Source organism: Protopterus annectens, chromosome 4.part1 (assembly GCF_019279795.1).
Source record: "Protopterus annectens isolate FY-2018-M chromosome 4.part1, PAN1.0, whole genome shotgun sequence".
NCBI classification, from domain to species: Eukaryota; Metazoa; Chordata; order Ceratodontiformes; family Protopteridae; genus Protopterus; species Protopterus annectens.
In genome coordinates this window covers 163,911,552-163,931,483 of record NC_056734.1, presented here as the reverse complement: position 1 = coordinate 163,931,483, position 19,932 = coordinate 163,911,552, and the positions used below count along the sequence as shown (strand labels likewise).

General features: G+C 44.7%; 1 protein-coding gene across 1 annotated transcript in view; it reads left to right on the top strand.

The window, feature by feature from the left end:
- The window catches only part of PRKCI (protein kinase C iota), a 1,721,954-nt gene that overhangs the window by 723,406 nt on the left and 978,616 nt on the right, over nt 1–19,932 (top strand). The window contains exon 7 of the mRNA XM_044070065.1: nt 13,719–13,770. Coding sequence (XP_043926000.1) covers nt 13,719–13,770 — 52 coding nt within the window. The remainder of the gene's footprint in view (nt 1–13,718; nt 13,771–19,932) is intronic.

The window sequence follows — 19,932 nt, the reverse complement described above, 5'->3', positions numbered from 1 at the left end:
TGACTTTGCAGCAGCTTCTGCCCATGCTGGGCAAGAATGCTTGGCTGGTGACTTTAGACCTATAAGAGGCATACCTGCATGTCCCAATAAGACAATCGTGCAGAAGATACCTCAAATTCATGGCTGGCTTAATGCATTACCAATTCTCTGCACTGCCCTTTGGCTTATCTACTGCGCCCAGGGTCTTTACAAAGTGCCTGCCACCAGTAATTGCATTTTGCAGACAAAAAAGTATACATATATATCCTTACTTGGACTGTCTCATTCAAGCAGTGAACAAGGACACTCTTCTTCGACACCTGGCGTTTGTGAAAAGGCTTCTAACATGCCTAGGGTACACAATAAATGAAAAGAAATCACAACTGGTACCCTCTCAAAAGATAACATTCCTGGGTGCAAGCTTGAATACAACTGCCCAGATGGCTTACCTCACGCCAGACAAGCAAAGGCAACTAACTACTTACTTCAAACTGATGGCAACAAAAACCCAGTCTTCTGCAAGACAAATTCTGCAGGCTCTGGGCTTCATGGCATCCTGCTTCCTACTGATTCCATGAGGAAACTTTAATGGTAACTAAAACGTTTATGGAGTCAACATTCACATAGTCTGGAAACAATGATTCCTCTCATTCCCTGCCTGCAACAGGAGTTTCTATGGTGGGCAAAGGCATGTCACCAAAACATGAGACGGCCATTCACTCTACCCCCTGCCAGCCAAACCATAACGGCAGACTCATCAGATTATGCCTGGGGGGCCCACATGGCAGGAAGATTCATTCAGGGCATATGGTTACCAAAACAAATGCATCTACATATCAACCTGAAAGAGATGCTAGCTGTTCAAAATGCCCTAACAGCCTTCAAGGACTTACTTCATCCAGGACAACTACTGATAAAGACGGACAACACCACAGTCATGTGGTATATAAACAAGCAAGGGGGCACACACTCCTACCCCCTATGCAGATTAGCCATGGCACTGTGGGACTCAGCTTTGACCTACCAAATAAATCTTCAAGCTCAATTCCTGCCAGGAAAACAAAACACTCTGGCAGACGATTTAAGCAGAAACCTTATGGATCCTCACGACTGGAAACTAAATCCACAAGTCTTCAGCATGATAACAGGGAAATGGGGGAGCCCAGACATAGATCTATTTGCCTCTCCTCAAATTATCAATTTAAAAAATTCTGCACAAGGACTTATCACAGACAAGCATGGAAAGTGGACGCCCTATCCTTCAGTTTCTGCCTTTCCGCCTCTGCCTCTTCTCCCCAAGGTCCTCCTAAAAGTCAGACAAGAGAAACCAAAGGTGATACTAATTGCCCCGGACTGGCCCCGCTAGTACTGGTACCCAATCCTAAGGAACTTGTCTCAATACCCAGCTTGGACCTTGCCTCAAACACCACAACTACTGTCCCAGCTAAACAATCAGATCCTGCACAATCAACTATAGACTCTGAACCTGGCAGCATGGCTGATCATGTAATCATACAAACAACTCCTCTCAGTAAAGCTGTGATGGATGTCATTTTGTAAGCCAGAAGGCCTAGTACTCGAAAATCTTATGCTTACAAATGGAAGAGATTCTGTGCTTGGAATCAAGCACAAGGAACTGATACAGCAGAACCAGATATTCCTCAGATATTGCAATACTTAACTTGAGATGCTTGACAAAGGCCTATCTTTCTCATCAATTAAAATCCATGCCTGTGCCATTTCGGCTCATTACATTACGGAGCCACCAATCTTTTCTCATCCGTTACTAAAGCAGTATCTTAGAGGAGCCAAAAATGTAAGGCCTTCTAGAAGATCACCACTGCCTGCATGGGACCTCAATTATGTGTTGGGAAAGCTCACCCTGCCTCCATTTGAACCAGCTGCTACCGCTGATATAAAGTTCTTATGGAAAACAGCTCTGCTGCTAGCAATTACTTCAGCAAGAAGAGTTTCAGAGCTACAGGCCCTCATGGCTGTAGAGCCTTTTATTATATTTTACCCAGACAGGGTATCTCTGAGGACAAATCCTACTTTTATGCCTAAGGTGGTTTCCAGTGTGGCTCTTAACCAAACAATTCATCTGCCAACCTTTTATCCAAATCCGCAGAACAAGGGGGAGAGAATTCTGCATTCCTTGGATGTACACAGACAGCTAAGATTCTACTTAAGCAGGACTAAAGCACTAAGAAAAACTGAGCAATTACTAGTGACATATGCTGCAGGATCAGAAGGCAAGGCTATATCAAAGAAGACAATTTCAAAGTGGATAAGCCACTGCATCCATTTCTGCTACTTACACCATGGTAAACCTGTGCCCAAGGGCATTAGGTTTCATGCCACCAGAGCTGCAGCTACTTCAGCAGCCTTTTTAAGGGGAGTACCAACCAAAGACATTCTAGAGGTTACTACTTGGAGTTCTGTTCACACCTTTACAAAGCATTATCATTTGCCTCTCTACTCTAAATCCAGGGCAGGCTTTGCCACTGCAGTTCTGCAGGGCCTTATAGCCGGTCCTAATGCTGTTTAGCTCCAGCCTCCCAACCATAGCTTTGGGATTCTACCCAAATGTAATGATTGCAACAGTGAAACGTGAAGAACATAGTACAGTTGTGTACACTTACCATAAATGTAGATATTAGAGTGTATTCACTGTTGCAGTCCAGGTTACCCTCACGCCATCCCCCTTTCATTCTGGAGTTTCTTTCCTTCACTATCTTCTACAACCTATGTGGTGTATTTGCTTGTAGATGAAGGTAAAGTTTATATTGATGCATGTATATATGTATATATATATATATATATATATTTGCTACCTTTTTGGGGGCACCTGACATCGGGGGAAAGAAAAACTAAAGAAAATGGCGTCGGCTGCATGTGTTATACCTTTGGCGACCTGACGTCATGGAAGAGGAGACAGCAACCCACGCAGGACCCAAGACTTTGGAATTCAGGCCGACTGAGGGCAACCTTGTCAGCAGATTACCCTAATGTAATGACTGCAACAGTGAATACACTCGAACATCTACATTTATGGTAAGTGTACACAACTGTACTTTCTTCATGTTTCACTGTTGCAGTCATCACATTTGGGTTATCTGCCTACAGGTAGCCCTCAGCTGTCCTGAATACCAGAGTCTTGGGATTTCTGCATTGGATGCTGTCGCTTCTTCCATGACGTCAGGTCGTCAGGGGTATAAAACATGCAGCCGATGCCATTACATATAAGTGTTTCTTGCCGTGTGGTGCCCGAAACAGAAGCAGTTCGCAAGTGCAGGTCAGCAGACTCCTGAAGTTTTCGTTTTAGAGTTTCAGACCTGAGGTCTTCAGAAAGCTAAGTACCCCGTTGGGGATCCTTTTTCTTTTTTTGCTTTAACCGATGTCAGATAAAATTAATAATTGTCTTGCCTGTGGAAAGCAAATACCTCAGAGATTTTCATTCTTACTGCATCACCTGTTTAGGCCCAGACCACGACGTCCCTTGCTGTTGGTTTTGTGCCTTGTTCAACGCCCACATTATTCATTGTCTGGCTATTTTTGTAGCTAAATACTTTCGTTTTCGATCTCCGTACTCCAAAATGGCTTTGTTAAGCCATTTGACTACCGATCTTCTGAAAAAGCGTAGGGATAAAGACAGAGGAAGACCGCATAGGTCCAAAACTGCCGATAATGCTTCTGTTAAGCTGTTCGCCAGTCCGCCGGTACTCAGTGAGGCACTTTCACAGCCCCTGATACCCATTTCTACAGATTCACAGGCTTCTGCTGAGACCCATTCTGAATCAGGTATATCACAAGATGCTTCTTCAACTATGGAACCTGCGGATGTCTCTACCTTGGATGGGTCCGGAGCTGCTGTGCAGGCACCAGCATCTGAGGGTGTTTTCAGGCCTACGAATTTTCTTGTTAAACAGACGACTTTGTTTCAAGCTAAGAATACCGAAATTCCGCAGGCCTAAAGCTCACAGTACGCTTAGAAAACCGACGACCAAAGCACATTCTCAGGCCCACATGCCTCAAAAACAAATGATTAGAATGGCAGACATTATTACCTTAATTAGGGGAAGCCAGCCTTCCCCCTCTAAGAGACCTTGTACTGATTTTCTTTCAGAGTCTTCTGATCAGGAATCTGATATCTCTATTCCTTCTGACTGCCAGGAATTTACCCTTATCTACTTATCAGGATTCTGATGCAGAGGATTCCATTCCCTCTGCTTCCCCTCCAGAAGATTTTTCTTTTGGTGAAACCTTGCATACCCTTAGGGAGCATTTCCGCTGGGAAAGCCAGGACTATTTTCAATCCAAAAAGAGACTTAAGGAATTTTTAAATCTGCCTCAACACAGGCCTCTAGCTATCCCTCCTGTTCTGGAGATTGTAGATGATGTTTTCTTGGAATCCAGCCTTACCCCCAGACACTTTGCCTCCAGCTCCCAGGAAACCTGACAGGTACTACAGAGTAACTGACTCTCACAAATTCCTTTTCAAGAATTCTACTGCAGATCCAGAGACCATTTCCCAAGGACCAAAAGGCATTAAGGCTACTACTGCCACAAATCCTACCCCTTCTGATAGGTCTGTACTTGGCAGGCATGCTTGGCTTAAGGAACCAAACTTGCCAGATCATGTTGAGGCTAAATTACTGGATGCACCCTTAAACCAAGACCGCCTTTTTGGCAACAAAACGGAAGAAGTCCTCAAAAGAATGGAGGAGAAAGCTAAATCTATGCAAACTGTTAAAGATTTCTTACAAGTACAGCCACCTAGATTCAGTAGAGACTGGCCTTCAAAAAACTGGCCCTTTCCAGTCCCTTCCAGGCCTTCTCAGTCCAAACCCAGTAGCAGCAGACCACCACGACTTCAGTCTCAGGCTGTGCACAGAGCTAAGCAGTGGGGTTCCCACTTCCAAAGCAGGGAGTAGTAAGCCACCCCCCATGGAAAAATTGCACAATGATTTATCCTTTACTCTTCCAAACATTGCTCAACTACTTGCACCTTAAGGAGGAAAGCTCGCCCTGCATGCAAAAAACTGGGAATTCATTACCCAAGACAAATGGGTTTTAAACATAGTTTCCCTAGGATACAGATTCCACTTCTACTCTCCCCCATCTCCAAGTGGATGGCCAGACCTCCCCCCAAACCAGTGGGCAGAGGTCCAAAAACAAGTTCTCTCTCTCCCCAGCATCAAGGCTATTCAACCTGTCCCAGCAGAACAAAGAGGACAAGGTTTATATTCAAGACTGTTCCTGGTTCCCAGAAAAGAAAACTCCTGGCGTCCTATCCTGCACTTGTCTATCCTCAACACTTTCTGGTGGTTCCAAAATTCAAAATGCTAACTCTTCAACAGCTTCTTCCTATGCTAGCCAAGGATGCCTGGCTGGCAACCCTAGACTTAAAAGAAGCTCATTTGCACATCCCAATAAGGGAGTCGTGCAGGAAATACCTACGCTTCAGGGCAGGTTCCATGCACTATCAGTTCCCTGCACTTCCCTTTGGCTTGTCTACTGCACCCAGGGTATTCACAAAGTGTCTAGCTCCAGCCATTGCATTTTGCAGGCAGAGAAATATTCAGATTTCCCCATATTTGGACGATCGGCTGATTCAGGCAGAGAGTCAGGACTTGCTATTACAGCACCTGGCATTTGTAAAGAGACTTCTAACTTCACTGGGGTACACCATCAACGAGAAGAAATCACACCTAGTACCTTGCCAACCAATTACATTCCTGGGAGCAAGCTTGAACACAACTTCCCAGATGGCATTCCTCACTCCAGAGAAACAAGTTTATTGAAGAAACAAGTTTATTTGAGAACCTACTTCAATCTACTGGCCACGAAAACCCAGCTATCTGCAAGGAAAATCCTGCAAGTCCTGGGGTTCGTGACCTCTTGCATTTTAATTCCATATGTAAGACTGCATATGAGTAAACTTTAATGGTATCTAAAAAGTCTATGGTGTCAGCATTCTCAGGACCTGGAAACAATGATTCCTATCATCCCTTCTCCAAGGGCAGAGTTCCTTTGGTGGGCAGAGGCCTGCAACAACAACAAGGGACTCCCTTTCACTCTACCCACTGCCGCCCAAACTCTACAGATTCATCAGACTATGCATGGGGGCTCACATGGCACCCAGTGTGTTCAGGGCAAATGGAACCCAATACAGATGCACCTGCATATCAATCAAAAAGAAATGTTAGCTGTACAGAATGTTCTGACAGCTTTCAAAGACCTTATTCTTCCAGGACAACTATTGGTAAAGACAGACAACACCACAGTTATGTGGTACATAAGCAGGGGGACCCATTCCTACCCACTCTGCAGAACACAGCCTTGAGCAACCAAGTGAACCTACAAGCTCAATTCCTGACAAACAAACTAAACTAAATTCACTGGCAGACGACTTAAGGAGAAATCTCATGGACCACATGAATGGAAACTGGAACCCAAACTATTCAAGCTCTTGAGGAACAAATGGGGGACTGCAGCGGTAGACCTGTTTGCCTCCCCACCGAACTGACAATTCAAAAAGTACTGCACCAGAACTCCCCACTGCCAAGCTTGGAAAGTGGATGCCCTGTCCTTTACCTGGGAAGGGCCTCTCAGTTTATGCCTCCCTCCCTCTGTCTCTCATCTTGAAGGTCCTGCTAAAGATCAAACAGGACAAGCCAAGGACAATTCTGATTGCACTGGATTGGCTATGCCAGCACTGGTACACCCTTTTGCACAGTCTGACAGTGCTACAACCATGGCACCTATATATTTAAAAAAAAAAAAAAAAAAAGTCGTCAGCATGTCTAAAGATTCTGCAAAGGAATTAAAACAATCTAGATTTAAGAAGTGCGATTTGTGCACACAAAAGATATCTTTGACTGATGGACACACTAGTTGTGTTTACTGTTTAGGCGCCGTTCACCTGCAGGATTCCTGTTTTATCTGCCATGGTTTTAGCTCCAGGGTCCTGCAGAAACACAAAAATAAACTTATTGTCAAGGGTTTATTGAAGGAACCTTTTGTTGTGGCTGTCGAAGGGAATCAGGCCTCTAAATCCTCTTAAGTCCACAAAAAAAATCTGTTTTTTCGGCTCCGGTTTCTGAGCCATTTAAAAAAAACAGAGAAACATATTGCTTCGGATCCGCAGGTTGCTGGGTCCGAGAAGTCAGTCTCCATCGGCTTCACCAGCTTTGTTGGAGCCAATTCGGAGACAAAAAAGGTGCCGGTCACCGTCCTTGGAACCGGTCCATTTGGTGCCACAGTTACCCCTTCTCAGTCGGTGGCTGGTAGCCATAGATCTTCCACCCTTTTCTCTTGATCTTCCAGGAGTCTCTGAGACGATGATGTGGAGAGGTTGGTCAAGAGGTTACTTCGGACACTGGTCTTAGCAAAAAAATGTTCAAGTCCAGCCCAGAAAGAAGTGGAGCCTACAACTGTATCTGCTTTGTCTTCTGTTCCTCCGATGAGTTCAGAGCCAGAGTGCCTGGAGGTCCTTGTGGTGAAACCATCTGGTCCGAAAACCACAGCTGGTGTCTCTGTCCCAACTTCCACTCTGATCTCTTCGATGTTGTCTTTTATCGAGGGATCTGGGAGCAGACAGTCCCTCTTCGGTTTTGGGGGGGGGGGTCAAATTGGACCCTTGTCGGATCTGACTCTTCCTCTCAGGGCTTCGGCGCAGGTGAGTTTGGCACCCACATCAGCCTCGGAGCCATCCTCCTTGGCTCTCTCAGGCCAGGATCGTGGTGCTTTCAAGGTGATGAGGAGTGTGCTGTCCCCCCAGACTGCTCCACCCATGGCTCCAGCTACTCTTCCTCCAAAAGAACCAGTGTCAACCTCTACACCATCCCTCCAGCCCAAGCATAGAGAACCAATGCCACAGGACGCCCCAGTGGGCAAGCCACTCTTTTCTGAAATCTCCCCAGAGTACCCCTCTCTGAAGGTCCCTCGGAAGATGACTTGTAAGAGGAAACGTCTAGACTCCTCTGAGTCTGTCTGATTGGATACCGACTTAGAGGATTCAGAAGGTTCCCCACGATCACCCTCAGAGGATGTCTCCTTTTCAGACATCTTCGAGATTCTGAAGCAGAGAGGTGGCTGGAAGACCCTCTCCACTTCCGAAGAGGAGTGTGTATACCTCTAGGCATTTGGATCTCTACCCTCCACCTCTTGGGTGTCTCCAATTTCGACCAGATCCTTGGTGTAGTCAGTCAAAAGGCGTGGGGCTCTCCAGAATCTGTGGAACCCATTCCTAGGAGGCCCAACAGATTTATTACAGCCCCAGATGACAGACAATTCCTGACTAAAGGCGTCCCAGTAGATGCTATGGTGGTGGTGGTGGCCACCAATAAGGAATTAGCCGAAACGACTTCATCTATCCATCCGCCGAATAAGGAGTTTCGAATGATGGACAGATATGGGAAGTGTATGTTTTTTTCAGCTGCCTTTACTCTTAGGTCGCTGAATTACTTATCCCATTTTACTCAAATTCGGAGGGATCTCCTCAAGGAGCTGGGAGATACCCTCCAGGATACTACAGCTGCAGAGGTGCCTGACAAGGTAATCTCTCAGCTGGCAACCTTAAACTCTGTAATAAACTCCTCCATGCGGCTCATTTCCTATGCAGCTGATGGAGCGAGTAGGGCAGCAGGCACAGGAATAGCTCTGGGAAAACATTCCTGGATGTGTCTTTGTGAATTTGCTGAACCCTTCAAGTCTTCCTTTATTAACCCCCATTTTGACGGCTCGTCTTTGTTCAGGCCATAAGTAAAAGAGACTCTTACCAGGTGCGAACAAGAAGGCAAAACTCTGCCATGAGAATATGTTTCTCCATCCCTACCAGACTTTATCCCAAAGGTCAGAAGGGCGGAAAAATGTAGTTCGAAGTCACAAAGAGCTTCGCCGGATGCACGTGGTGAATTTTCCCCCAGGGGCAGATGGGGAAATAGCAATGGAAGACGCCGCCCTCGTGGCAGAGGGAGTCCACAGAATCAGGGCAACAGAGATGCGTTCTCTAGCATGCCCTTTCAGCGCACCTGAAAGGAGGCCCCGCCTGTCCACCTCTGGAGGCAGTCAGGGGGACAGTATCACTGTAACCAAAAGTCTGGCTGAATATCACTCAAGACAAATGGTACAGTCGATCATATCCAGGGGATACAACATTCCTTTCTCTTTTCCACCCCCTCCATAAAGATCCATCCCAGACATACCACCCAGTCAAAGGGATCAAGCAACCCTAGAAATTCAGAGGTTGCTAGAAAAAAAGAGTCATCCAAGAAGTCCCCGCAGACCAAGCCGGATCCGGAATTTACTCAAGGTTCTTTTTAGTTCCAAAGAAAACAGGGGACTGGAGAACAGTTTTGCATCTCAGCAAACTGAACAAGTCCATAAAGAAAGCAAAGTTCCTGATGGTAACACTGCAGTCTATGCTCCCTTTTCTGGGACAAGACAATTGGATGTGCTCAACTCATCATCAGGATGCGTACTGTCACATAAAGATGGACAGACGATCCAGGAGATATCTACGCTTCTGGCTGGGAGCCAGTCATTACCAGTTCAGAGCTCTGGCCTTTGGTCTGACTACAGCCCCCAGAGTGTTTACCCAATGTATGGCAGTAGTCACGGCCCACCTGAGGTGTCTGGGATTCTGGGTGTTTCCATAATTAGACTGGCTCCTAACTGCCACCACCGAGCGTCTACTGACCAAGGCAAGGGACACTACTCTTCATCTCTGTTTAGAGCTAGGCATTACCATAAATTTCGAAAAATCTGCCTGTTGCCTTCACAGTATATTACCTTTATAGGAGCAGACTTAAACACAAGCGACATGGTAGCAAAACTGCCTCACGAAAGGGTACCAGTGCTGCACCATCAAATATCTGTCTTGCTAATGAAGAAGAAAGTACAGGCAAAGTTTGTTCTCAAGGTACTGGGTTCAATGGCAGCTGCAGTAACATTAGTCCCACTGACGCGTCTACACATGAGTGTTACATGGCTACTCTTTGCTGAATGGTCCATGCAGGAGTTGCCCATGTCACACAAGATCCTCATTACGAACATCTGCAAGAAGGATGTACAATGGTGGCTTCAGTCCACGCAGGTAACTATAGGCAGACTATTTGTTCTTCCCCAACCTGTAGCTACAGTGACCACGGACGCCTTCCAGATAGGGTGGGGGGGCATTATCTGAGACAGTCTGTCCAAGGGACTTGGCAGGAACATGAATACCACTTGCACATCAAGATTCTAGAGATGAGAGTGGTGCTTCTGACGTTGCAGGCATTCCAAAGTTCTCTTCCACCAGGTACAATCGCAATTCCGACAGACAATATGTCCGTCATGTGGTATATCAACAAACAGGGCAGAACCAAATCTTACCCCCTCCGTCAACAGGCTCAAAGAGTATGGCAATGGGCAATATCTTCTCAACATTTTTTGATCGCAACGCATATCCCATTAAAGTCCAGCGTGATAGTGGACAAATTAAGCAGGACAGTTCTTATGCCTCATGAGTGGTCTCTGAAACAGGAGATTGCGAACCAAATTTTTCACAAGTGGGGCCAGCCTTGTTGCGACCTCTTTGCCATGTCCATGAATGCCAAATGCAGCAGCTATCTTGCCCTAATTCCCCGTCCGGGGGAGTCACCAAGTGATGCACTTGTTCATGATTGTCCCCTGGGACTTGCATATGCATTTCCCCTGTTTCCACTAATACCCAAAGTTCTTCAGAAAGCTAAATCGTTGAGTTGCAGGCTAATTCTCATCGCTCCGTACTGACCTCATCAGATATGGTTCCCCTTCCTATGGCCCTATCTCCAGGAGGAGCCTTGGATCCTGGACCCAGTACCGGATCTTCTGAGTCATCAGTCAGGAATGCTCCATCCCTCTATTCAAACCCTCAAGCTGACAGCTTGGTTTCTCCATTTCCCATCTTAGCCATGCTTCCAGACATGTCCCCAGCAGTGCATCACATTCTACTTTCATCACACAAGACCACAACTAGAAAACTTTATGCTAGCAAATGGAAAAAGTGTTCTTGTTGGGCTGACAGAAATCATATTGATCCCTTTTCAGCCCCTGTAACTATAATTCTGGAATTTTTAGCAGAACCCTTTAATCAAGGAGCAGCTGACGAGTACAACTAGCTGCCGTATCTAACTACCACATAGGAGACATGGGATCCAAAATAATGTCTTACAGGTTATGCAAAGCTTTTCTGTGAGGTACATTTCTATTAAGACCTCCAGTAAGAAAACCTCCACCTCCATGGGATCTAAATTTGGTACTGGCTGCTTTAATACTCCCCCCATTTGAGCCAGCTTCCCCTTGTCCACTAAAGTTCTCATCATGGAAGACAATCTTTTTAACAGCCATTACTTCAGCTAGGAGGGTTTCAGAAATGCAAGCTCTATCTATCTGTCCTCCCTATTTGATTTTCCACAAAGACAGTCTCTCTCTTAGAACTAATCCTTCCTTTCTTCCCAAAGTATGTTCCGAGTCCATTTTAAATCAGTCTGTTGAACTACCTGTCTTTTTTCCCCAACTATGGCAACAGGGCAGAATATAAGCTTCACCAAATGGATGTTCATAGGCAGTTACGCTTCTACTTACACAGTACAAAGGAGTTTAGAAAATCGGTCCTTTTATTTGTCTCATTCTTAGAGAATCGAAAAGGAACTTCAGTTTCAAAAGTCACTTTATCCAAATGACTTACAGACACCATCACTTATGCATATAGTTATCAGCACAAACAGCTGCCAGGAAAAATCTGAAGCCATTCGACTAGAGCTATGTCGACTTCCACTGCTTTTCAAGCCAGACTACCTTTGGATTTTATTTGTGCTGCAGCCACATGGATCAGCCCTCATACCTTTATCACTCATTCCAAAGTAGATGTGGCCTCCCAGAACAGGGCTTCCTTTGGTTCCACTGTTCTGAAGAGTTTATTCCTTTGGGCCACCTGAGAAAGTAGGTGCTGGGCACGCTGTTCCAGCCGTTAAGAATGAAGGCCAGATAGGACAACATAACATAAAGAAGTTATGTACTCACCATACCGTTCCATGTTTGTTGTCCATAATCTCACCTTCATTCTTGCATCCCACCCTCCTTCCCCCTTCCTGGAGGAGCGAGAGGAATTTTTTTTGGAATTGGTCACAAGTTTTGTGATTTCCCTTCGTGCCTCATGAGACATGGGCAGAGGATTGTTGTATTTACACGGGGTGGTTAGATAATATAGTGATTGGTACTTGCAAACGAGATCTGGGTAACTGTCACTAGGCATCATGGGATAGGGTATAGCCTCGAGCCAGTAAAAGCTCTTGAGTTTTAGTATGTGGCCGAGTCGGAACCGATGCTCTGTTCCAAACCAAACCATCAAGAATGAAGGCAAGATTAGGGACAACAAACATGGAATGTTATGGTGAGTACATAGCTTCTTTTTTTATAAGGGATCACATTAAAATTTTGAATATTAAGCTTTAAACATCTTTAACTATGTACAGGAAAAAATGCTTCTTACTCTCTTGGATTACAGCAAAGTGAACTTTATTGGTATGATAAGCGCTTTCATCGTTAAGTGAGGGAGAAGCTTGGGGAAATCAGAGCAAAGTTTTCTCCAGCCAGGGAGCATTATCTACTACAAAAGGCTGATATTCAGCAGAATGCCCCGAAGACCCTAAGGAAGGACCTTGTGGTTGTTTTCCCAGTTCCCTCCAGGAAATGAAACCACTACCACATGTCCCAAAAGCATACTCTGCCCCAGAATGGGCATACACATTCTCTCTTTGTCAGTACCGTAGACACCTGAGTTGCTAATCAAATTCAGGTTGTCTAGGGCCATAGTCAGTGCTCCATCCCTCTATGGGACTGTAGAGGAAGTTTTCTTTAATAGGCCTGGCCTGTTTACTTCCTCCTGGATCTAAGACTAGAAATTGTGTTTAGGAAGTGATTAAATAGAAGAGTAACTGTGTAGCATATTCATAGATCTATAGGACTAGTCATTTCCTTATTTGTCTGTCTCTGACCCCCCCCCCTTTAGAGCATGGATGTTCACACAAAACAGTATTCCTTGGTGTGTGGATATACTTAATTTAGAAAGCTTGTACAGTACTAATTTTTCCTGCTGAAATGTGACAGAGTGATTGTCTAGTATGAGTGATGGTTACAAAGTGGAAGAGTGTAGAATTAACTACACCTATCAACCTAGGTGTAGGAAATGCTAGAATGAATTATGTAGTGTGCACATTTTACACCAGATGCTGAAAATAGGTGATGGCTAGCCATACTGGTGAACATGTATTGCAAGAGATTTTCAAAGTGTGTTGAGTACTTCCATAGTAGTATTTTGCTGTGTTACTTTTTTATATTCATAACTTTATTACAAAATAAGCATATGTAACTGAAAAAAATGGAATACTGCATCAGGATAAATATATTTTAAAAATAGGAGTCCAGAACTCAGGATCTTACCTTCACCTTCAAGCATGTCAAGAAGACAACTGTCTATGCAATCCAAGTTTAATGTTGTTTGAGGAGATGGGTGTACTCAGATTTATCTGAGGACACTTTATGTAATCCTGATTCACAGGTTGTGGAAGTGTTTGGTCATTAAAAATCAAGTTCATATCAGTTAGTTGCTAATATACAGTACAGTATCACTGTGAACCATTTGCACAGTTTGAAGTTTTGATTTCTATTATCATTATTAAAGTAAGTAATGCAGTTATTTTCTTGTATTCCAGGAGCCAATAAATCCTATTGTGCAACCTGTAATACTTCCAGAACCAGAACCTGGTAAGTTGGATAAAAAAATGGAGCTGTAGTAAAGTGTTCACTTAGTATAACTTGAATAAATCTGCTCATCTGTTTTCGTTATTTCCTTTCGAGGGTGACTAACATTGATGTTCTTCATGTTTCACTGTTGCAGTCATCACACTTGGGTTATCTGCCTGCAGGTAGCCTTCAGTTGGCCGAATACCAGTCTTGGGATTTCTGCATTGGATGCTGTTGCCTCTTCCATGACGTCATGTCATCAGGGGTGTAAAACATGCAGCCAACACCATTACATCAGTATTTCTTGCCGAGAAGGAGCCCGAAGCAGAAGCAGTTCGCAAGTGCCGGTCGGCCACTACCTGAAATTTTTTTTTTTTTTGAGCTTCAAACCTGAAGTCCTATAAAGCTAAGTACCCCGTTGGTGATTCTTTTTTCTTGCTCTAACCGATGTCAGAAAAAGTTAACAATTGTCTTGCCTGTGGAAAGCAAGTACCTCAGAGAGATTTTCATTCTTACTGCGTCACTTGTTTAGGCCCAGACCATGACGTCCCTCGATGTCAGTTTTGTGCCTTGTTTAACACCCGAACCATTCATCGTCGGGCTATTTTTGTAGCTAAATTCTTTCACTGTCATTCTCCGTATTCCGAAATGGCTTCGGTAAGCCATCCGACTACTGATCTTCCGAAAAAGCACAAAGGGACAGGCCGCATAGGTCAAAAACTGCCGACTAAGCTTCCGTTAAGCTAGTCGCCAGTCCACTGATACTCAGCCCCTGATGCCCGTTTCTACAGATTCGCAGGCCTCTGCTGAGACCCATTCAGAGTCCGGTATGCTGCGAGATGCTACTTCGACTATGGAACCTGCAGATATGTCTACCTTGGATGGGTTCGGAGCCGCTGTGCAGGCACCTGGTTCTGAGGAGTGTATTCTGACCTACCGATATTTGTATTAAACTGACCACTTATTTTTTAACTAAAACTACCGAGTTTCTCAAGCCCAGAGTTCGCACTACACCTAGGAAAACCGATGTCCAAAGCACATGCTGAAGCTCCCATGCCACAAAAACAAATGCTTAGAATGGCTGAAGACCTTATTACTCTAATTGGGGGAAGCTAACCTTCCCCTGCTAAAAGGCAAATAATTGAATTTCCTTCTGATTCTACAGACCAGGAGTCCAATGACTCTGACCCTTCTGATTACCAGGACATGCCCTAATCTACCTATGAGGATTCAAATGCAGAGGAATCCATTCCCTCTGCCTCCCCTCCAGAGGATGTTTCTTTTGGTGAAACCTTGCTTACCTTAAGAGAGCATTTCTGCTGGGAATGCCAGGACTATCGTCAGTCCAAAAAGAGACTCAGGGAATTTTTAGATTTTCCTCAGCACAGGCCTCAAGGTTTACCCCCTGTCCTGGATATTGTAGATGATGTCTTCATGGAATCCAGTCTTACTCCTGACACTTTACCACCATCTCCTAGAAAACTTGACAGGCACTACAGAGTACCTGACTCTCACAAAGTTCTATTTAAGAATCCTACTGCAAATCCAGAGACCATTTCACAGGGACCTAATGGCATTAAGGCTAATACAACCAAAAACGCTACCCCTTCAGACAGGGATTCTAGAGCTTTAGACAGATGGGGTAAGAAGGTATATACCTTTGCAACTCTTGCCATCAGGGCTTTGAATTGCCAGTCTCACATGTTGAAGTACCAGCAACATATTATGGAACTAATTATCTGCAAACCAAGTTAGTAAACATACTCTGCAGTGTGGGTTTGATGCCTTAGAAGCATCTTGCAGGGCTGCTGTCACTGGGTCTGTACTGAGAAGGCAGGCTTGGCTGAAGGAACAAGTCTTGCCAGACCATGTCAAAACAAAGATACTAGATGCTCCATTAAATCAGTATCATTTGGCACAAAAGCAGTAGTAGTTCTTAAAAAGATGGAAGTAAAAGCTAAATCTATGCAAACTGTCAAAGATTTCTTGGATGCAGCCACCTAGATTCAGTAGGCATTGGCCTTCAAAAAGCTGGTCCTTTCCAGTCCCTCCCAGGCCTTCTCAGTACAAACCCAGGGGAAACGGACCGCCAAGACTATAGTCTCAGGGTATGCAGAGATCTAAACCATGGAGTGTTTCCAATTAAAAAAACAGGGAGTGGTAAGCCGCTCCCTTATGGAAAAAGTTCACAATGACTTTTCAGTTATCCTTCCCAGCAATGCCCAAATACTTGCACCCCTAGGAGGAAAACACGCCCTTCATGCAAAAAACAGTTCTCTGCACTTTCCTTTGGCTTATCTACTGCTCCTAGCATATTCACAAAGTGCCTGGCTCCAGCCATTGCATACTGCAGGCAGAGAAATATTTAAATTTACCCATACTTGGACGATTGCCTGATTCAGGCGGGTGGTCAGGAATTGCTACTTCAGCACCTGGCATTTGTAAAAAGACTTCTAACTTCACTGGGATACACCATCAATGAAAATAAATCACAACTGGTGCCCAGCCAATAAATTGTATACCTGGGCACAAGTTTGAACACAACTTCCCAGATGGCATTCCTCACTCCAGAAAAGCAGGTCCATTTGACAAACTGTTTCAAACTAATGGTTACCAAAACCCAGCTATCTGCAAGGAATATACTGCAAGCCTTAGGGTTCATGGCCTCATGCATTCTACTAATTCCATATGCAAGACTGCATATGAGGAAACTTCAGTGGTACTTAAAAAGTCTCTGATGTCAACATTCTCAGGACCTGGAAACCGTGATTCCTATCATACCTTGTCTAAGGGCAGAGTTCCTTTGGTGGGCAGAGGCATGCAACCACAACAAGGAACTTCCTTTCACTCAACCCCTCACCGCCCAAACCCTGACAACAGACGCATCAGACTATGCATGAGGGGGGGGGGGGCTCATATGGCAGGCAAATGCATTCAAGGCAAGTGGAGCCCAGAACAAATTCGTAGGCATATCAATCAAAAAGAGATGCTAGCTGTACAGAATGCTCTGACAGCCTTCAGATATCTTATCCTTCCAGGACAGCTCCTGATAAAGACAGACAACACCACAGTTATGTGGTCCATAAACAAGCAGGGGAAACTCATTCTTACACACACTGTAGGTTAGCCATGGCCCTGTGGAACATAGCCTTGAGCAATCAAGTGCACCTACAAGCTCAGTTCCTGCCAGGCAAACAAAAGTCACTGGCAGGCGACTTAGGCAGAAATCTGCTGGACCCTCAAGAGTGGAAACTGGAACCCAACTCATTCAAACTTCTAACCCAGAGGTGGGGAACACCGAAGGTGGACCTTTTTGCCTCCCCCAAAACCACCAAGTTTGCACCAGGGAACCCTCACAGCAGAGCTTGGAAGTTGGAAACCCTATCCTTTACATGGGCAAATCTGTCAATTTATGCCTTTCCTCTTCTGGCCCTCCTCTCAAAAGTACTACTCAAGATCAAACAGGACAGGCTAAGAGCAATCCTTATTGCACCAGACTGGCCACGCCAGCACTGGTACCCATTCCTATGCAGTCTTACAGCAGCGCCATCCTGGCATCTACATCAGACACCTTCCCTGCTGTCTCAGCAGGAGGGACAGATTTTCCATCCTCAGCTGCAAACCCTAAACCTTGCAGCCTGGCTTATCCCCTGAATACACCAACAGCATCCCTCAGCAAACAGGTGCTGGACCTCATCCTTGAGGCCAGAAGGCCTAGTACTAGGAAATCCTATGTTGAAAAGTGGAAAGATATTGTTCTTGGAGTCTGACTCAAGGAAAGGACACAGCTGTGCCCACCTTACCTCAAATCCTTGATTACCTAGCAGAGCTGCTCCACAGAGGCCTATCCTTCTCATCCATTACGATTCATGCCTCTGCCATCTCAGCTCATTGTAATACCGAGCCACCTCTTTTTTCTCACTCTCTCATCAAACAGTTCCTGAGAGGAGCTAACAATTTAAGGCCCCCTAGGCAGCTCCCACCCCAGCCTGGGACCTTAACTTTGTACTGGAGAAGCTCACACTTCCCCCTTTTGAACCTGCTGCTTCAGCAGAGTTAAAATTCCTCTCTTGGAAAACAGCCTTACTTCTAGCTATTACTTCAGCAAAAAGATTATCTGAGTTACAGGCACTAATGGCGGTGGAGCCCTTCATTATTTTCCATGCTGACAGGGTTTCCCTCAGGACTAACCCATCCTTTATGCCCAAGGTGGTATCCAGTTTGGCTTTAAACCAACTCATCCATTTGCCAACCTTTTTCCTTAATCCTCAAAATAAAGGGGAAAGGATCCTGCACTCCTTGGAGGTGCACAAGACCGCTCAGGTTCTACCTTGACAGGACTAAGCCTTTCAGAAAATCTGACCAGCTGCTAGTCAGCTTTGCTACAGAGGCAGAGGGAAGGGTATTTCGAAGCAAACCATTTCCAAATGGATAGCACACTGCATCCAATTCTGCTACAATCACCATGGAAAACTTACCCCTCAGGGGATCAGAACTCATTCCACTAGAGCTACTTCAACCTCTACAGCATTTCTCAGGGGAGTCCCTACCAGGGACATCCTAGAAGCTGCAACCTGGAGTTCTGTACACACCTTCACCAAGCATTGCCACTTACCTATTTTTTCTAAATCCAAAGCTGGATTTACTACAGCAGTCTCACAAGGCCTGCTAGCCAGCCCTAACACTTCTTGACTGCCTCCACCCTTCCTTAGCTGTGGGAATCAACCCAAGTGTGATGACTGCAACAGTGAAACATGAAGAACATATTGTGTACACTTAGCATAAATGTAGATGTTCGAGTGTATTCACTGTTGCAGTCCTGGTTTCCCTCCCTCCAGCCCCCTGGCTTTCACTATCCTTTCTACTTGCCCTCTTTATGGCCATTTTTTTATGGCAGGGGTATTTACTTTTTACATAAATAGCTTCCTATTTTGGGGGCTCCTGACATCTGGGGCAAGAAAAACTGATGTAATGGCGTCAGCTGCATATTTTATACCCCTGATGACCTGATGTCATGGAAGAGGCAACAGCATCCGACGCAGAAATCCCAAGACTCAGGTATTCGGGCTGACTGAGGGCTACCTGCAGGCAGATAACCCAAGTGTGATGACTGCAACAGTGAATACACTCGAACATCTATATTTATGGTAAATGTACACAACTGTACTTTTTCCTTATTTTCCTTGGATTAAGATTTTCTCTAAACAAAATAATTGTACTCTAGTTTAACAAGTTAAGATGTGTTTTAGTCTTTTTAAGTAGTGTACATGACGAGTGCTGCTGAGCCATAGTATACCAAAATGTAGACACGTCCAAAGGAGACTACTAAAGATTGCATTGCATCTTCGTCACATTTCAGATGCTTTGATGCTTAATTGGTTAAGGAACCCAGGCATGTGCATCAGTTCCAATAGAACACGAATCATTCAGAGAATCGTCACTTACTTTCCAGTGCAAACCATAAACAGAAGGGAAGCATTTTGTTGAATAAAGTCTATGTTCATTGAGGAGAAGAACTAGGAAGGCATAAAGGAACAGACTTCATGTGATCTGGAAGTGATACCCATAGAAAGTGAATTTTTGTTATTGTATTGTTGGGGGGGGGGGATTAAAGTGTAAATGGGATTATCATAAAACATTTGAAAGGTTAGTATCTTAATGGGGAGTTATTGTTTCAGAGTGATAGTTGGATCATGCAGCCTGTGGTTACTCCTTATGTGATTGTACTGTTTTGGTGAGCAGTCCTTGATAATAAGAAAACCTATTCAATTAGTGCATTTCCATTTGAGCATTGGTTTCCTGCTTGTTTGTGTATTTTCACAGAAACCCTAGTGATGTTTTCCATAATATCCTTGATTTTTAAAATTCTGCTTTAGCGTAAAACTCCTTTCATGTTTTTGCTCATTCCCATAATGACTGAACTTCCCTGTCTTCATAAGCAGCCAAATGAAAATGTTACTGCTGCTACTGGTGATGGACATCAAACATGTTTGTGCTGTTTGAGACCTGGCAGTTGTGCTTCAGACTGAGCACTGAATTAAATTTATGGTCTGAATTCAGAAGATGCTTTGATGGTTAATTGCGTTTTCTTCTGTGATGTCTCCATCTTGGCTAATTTCTGTGTAGTTGCCTGTGCTTGTGGAATACATGTCTACAGCTAGTGTATGTTGTGTTGAGACTAGA